The sequence below is a fragment of the Lolium rigidum genome, chromosome 7 (assembly GCF_022539505.1).
Source record: "Lolium rigidum isolate FL_2022 chromosome 7, APGP_CSIRO_Lrig_0.1, whole genome shotgun sequence".
NCBI classification, from domain to species: Eukaryota; Viridiplantae; Streptophyta; class Magnoliopsida; order Poales; family Poaceae; genus Lolium; species Lolium rigidum.
In genome coordinates this window covers 76,458,409-76,462,365 of record NC_061514.1, presented here as the reverse complement: position 1 = coordinate 76,462,365, position 3,957 = coordinate 76,458,409, and the positions used below count along the sequence as shown (strand labels likewise).

Sequence of the window (3,957 nt, the reverse complement as noted above, 5' to 3'; positions counted from 1 at the left end):
ATTGATCTCCTGGAGAAAACCCTCTGGGAGGGTGCTGCACTTCTTCTCAGAGGTCGCCAGCCACTGCTGGGGAGACCAATCTGCGCACTACATCGAAGGAAGACGCAGCACTGTTTCTGATGCTATTTCTGATAGCGCCAGCGTGCAAACTGTCCAGGACCATCTCCTGGCACTCATGAGCAGCTACGCCGTGCCATATAATCCAGAGAGCCCGGTCATCCTGGTGGCGAAGGCGATAACTTCAACCTTTCCACTGATCTGCATACCATACGAAGGGATATTTGCTTGCATAATTCACAGTGTTTCTCCGGTTCACTTTAACCGCAAAGAAATATGTTCAGGACCAGGAACAAAAGATACAAACTAGAAACTCTAGTTCAAAATAGAAATTCTCTTGCCGAGTGAAGGGAAACCACTAAATACGCTAACGAGCAATTAAAATCCTATGAAGTAGATACAGCTACGATTTACCCAGTAACCCAGATAAGTTCTGAGCTAACATCAATGTGGAGAGAACAACAGTGCAGCGGTGAGAAATGCAATCGCACAAGCCCTGAATGTAGATTCAGATAAGTTCTGAAGCCTAGAGAAAATCTCCTACAGAAAATACTCCTGTATATCTACCTATCAGTGGCATCTTAATTTGGGCCACATATTCTGAAAACCAAACATTCATACAGTATGTACAAAGCTGAAATTATTTGACTGACTCACTACAGGTGGATACTTTTCGAAATGTAATGAGTTGGCTGGAGGTGATTGATAGCGTCAGCGACCTGTTAGATGATCATCCTCCTCGCCAAAGGCTGGTACATCAAATATGAATTGGTTAAAGATGAAGTTAGAAAAAAAATAACTAGACAGTATTAAGATGAGAAATCAGAGAGCAATACAGCAGCTTTTTTTAAGGGGAAAAGATCTAGTGATGGCATAGAACAACATAGGGTTGGGTGGAAATGGATCTTAGTCCTTCCCACTTCCATTTTCATATTTTCAAAACAAATATGGACACAAACGCAGATGGCATCTAATACGAAGGTGGAGTGGATGCTACTCGAATATGGATACGGATCAGATGTTTACTCAATTCGGAATGGATACGGATATTTTTTACATGTTAGGTAGAAGTAAAAGAAATAGGTCTGTAACTACATGATACAAAATGATATACTCCTGTCATGCAATAAGTCTACTACAGACTGTTAGAAGAAAAGGTATATACTGCCATAAGACATAACAGTTAATAGGTTCAAGCTCACAAAAGTACATTTGACCATTTGTTAGGTTGGATAATTTTCATATAAGGCTAGGATTGCTGAAATTGGTTAAAGTAGTTTTATTCGAATACGGATATATCAATTACCATATCCATGTTTGTGTCAAAATCTAAAACCACATTTGTATTTGCTAAATAAATTCGGATATTTCACATATCCATTTTCATTTTAGATAGGATGAAGATATTTCCATATCCATTTTCATTTTCTCGAATAAAAATACCGGATGTTTTGGATTATCCACAGCCACTTCCGAACCCTAGAGGTTGTAGTATCCTGACATGCTGAAGCATGTGGGAAAGGGGCCAGGAGTAGCAGCTGCATCTCCAACTTATTTGTCACAAAAACAAATCACATAGTTTGAAGCCAGGAAGTTGCATGTTGCCCATGAATCAGCTGTAGCTAGTAAATTCGTACAAAATAAGAGAACCTACAATTATGATGAATAGCCGCCAACAAAATGAAAGATCTGGTCACCAGAATACATTTTTATGTATAGCAGGTTTCCCCTTATAATTTACAGGTCAAGGGTGTAGTGAATCTTTCAGCAACGCCATAGGTAGGATGATGGATTTATGGGACTGTGGATATATTTGTACCAAGACCTGGACAACCATGATGTTGTGTCTCACTACTGAGCCACATAGTATCCTCTGGACTAGACACCTATGAACACCAAAATTTAGACCTTTGGCTTCTAGTGAAAATCAAGTCACTGTGGAACTAGATGATAACTTGCTAAGGGTTCCCTTAATGTTATGTACTACATAGTTTTGACTGGATGCACGTCCCTTTTATATATGCATGTTTTAAAACTATTCGTAGGGTGTGTGTCAACAGTCATGCGTGCAGATCAGTGAAAGTTGTTGAAGCTCTCTCTTGGCGTCGCTTCCCCTGGTCAGAGCCGTGAGGTGTTAAATGAGTTTATGACCCAGTATTCAGATTTCAGAGGAAGAAACAGGATCTGCAAAGTGCCAATTCTTGAGTCTATGATGTAATCTGGCTAAGAATATCGACCATATTGAATAACCAAAACAATCTGAGTCCAAGCTGACTTAACTACATCATGAATTGAAATTATTATTTATTTTCAACATGTTAAGCTTTTTCTTGAGCCAGATTTTTCTATGTTAAGCTAGGAAGGAAATTAGTCCACTTATATCCTGTAAATGGAACAAACCACAAGTTCATATTCAGTGAGAACTTTCAAACTGGTGAGCAGTGAAATAATTGATCACTCATTCAATATAGAAACATCGCATCCACTAATTCCTAACAAAATAAAGAGTACATAGTCAGGTGCAACCAGCAGCCTATTTTCACAGTTCAGTAAAAAAGATGACAGCAAACAAGGATTAAATACTCTGCTGCCCTCCAGTATTGTTATCCCCAAAGTATACTAGGAGTTTCACAGCACTACATCCCATCACAACTCTAGTTAGCATTTAGCAAACACCCCATATATATGTTGAAACAGCTGTGGTGCTTTGATTAATGAAACACCGAAGCTTTGATCCACTAGTTCCCGATAGATCATCTTATGCAATTGGTACGCAACTCTGGTCGATCAAAATCAGAATCCTAACAAATTATATAGTATTATGGCATCCAGCTGCACATTCGACTAGCATCCTGATCCTAACTGATTCCACGGGGCGTGCTTATATGTTGTTTTGGGGCGCAATGACATGCGTATTTGACAATTATATTTATGAAACGAGAAATAAGATACTAGAAAAATTTGGACTGAACATAATAGAAATGGGCATCAGCACGACTTACCGCCGCAGCAGAAGCAGCAGCAGCAGCAGGTGAGGAGCATGGCGGCGTCCCAGGCGAGCTCGAGCGCGCTGGCCACCATCGAGCCCCCCGACGTCGGGGGGGGCTCGAGCAGGGGCTCCCGCTGCTGGCCCTTGTCCTGGTCCTCGTCTTGCCCCTGCCGCGACGCGCGCTTCTTGCCGGCGAGGTTGAGCTCCAGCTTCTCCAGGTAGGCGTGCTTGAACGAGTCCCGGATCCGGAGCGACGGCCACAGGTGCATCTTCGCCGGGCGAGGTGGCGGGAGGGGGCGGCCGGGGTGGGGATTTCTCCGGGATCGCGGAGGTTTGGCGTGCGGGGAGACCGGAGACGGGGAGAAGCGTGAGGTTTTGGATCGTTGTGGTTTGGTGCCTTGGTGGCGTCTTCGTCTTAATTGCGACGGTGTGGGTTGAGATCGGAGGATGGGACGGCGATGAGCCGATGACAACTGGTGAGCAGGCGCGAGTCCTGATTCCGGTGAGCCGCTGCTAGGTGGTGTGGTGAGTTCAACAAAATATTTGATTCAAAAGATTTACATAAGTAAAACAATTTGACATATTCCAAATTTCCAATGTGTCATAGGTAAATTCCCTGTTAAGTATTTGGGAATCCCTCTCACTATGATAGACTTAGGAGAGGGAACCTACAACCTCTTGCATGAAATATTCTCAAAAAACTTACTAGGTGGAGAGAGAAACTCTTATCCTCTGCTGTCAAAAGAATTCTTATACAAACTTGCTTAGCTAGTATTCCTATTTATTTGCTTTCCTTTTTCAAATATCTAAAATGGGTTTTGCATTTAATAGATACACATATGGCTAACTTCATGTGGAATGATGAGGAGGGCAATCATAAGATTCACCTAGCTAATTGGCATTCCATCTGC

The 3,957-nt window shown here is 42.2% G+C and overlaps 1 protein-coding gene across 1 annotated transcript; it reads right to left on the bottom strand.

Moving 5' to 3' along the window:
• Window positions 1-293: 293 nt before the first annotated feature.
• Window positions 294-3,486, bottom strand: LOC124675240. The gene is made up of 2 exons (XM_047211307.1): window positions 3,060-3,486; window positions 294-806 (listed from the first exon to the last, which is right to left on the bottom strand). Exons 1-2 carry the CDS (start codon window positions 3,313-3,315, stop codon window positions 769-771), a joined length of 294 nt encoding a protein of 97 aa, XP_047067263.1. The 5' UTR covers window positions 3,316-3,486; the 3' UTR covers window positions 294-768.
• Window positions 3,487-3,957: the final 471 nt, after the last annotated feature.

What these genes read in the sequence shown, in the direction of transcription:
- LOC124675240 (XM_047211307.1), bottom strand. Translation starts at nt 3,315, where the DNA reads ATGCACCTGTGGCCGTCGCTCCGGATCCGGGACTCGTTCAAGCACGCC. An exon ending in CTGCTGCTTCTGCTGCGGCG is followed by an intron (nt 807 to 3,059) that starts GTAAGTCGTGCT and finishes TTGATGTACCAG; the next exon opens with CCTTTGGCGAGGAGGATGAT.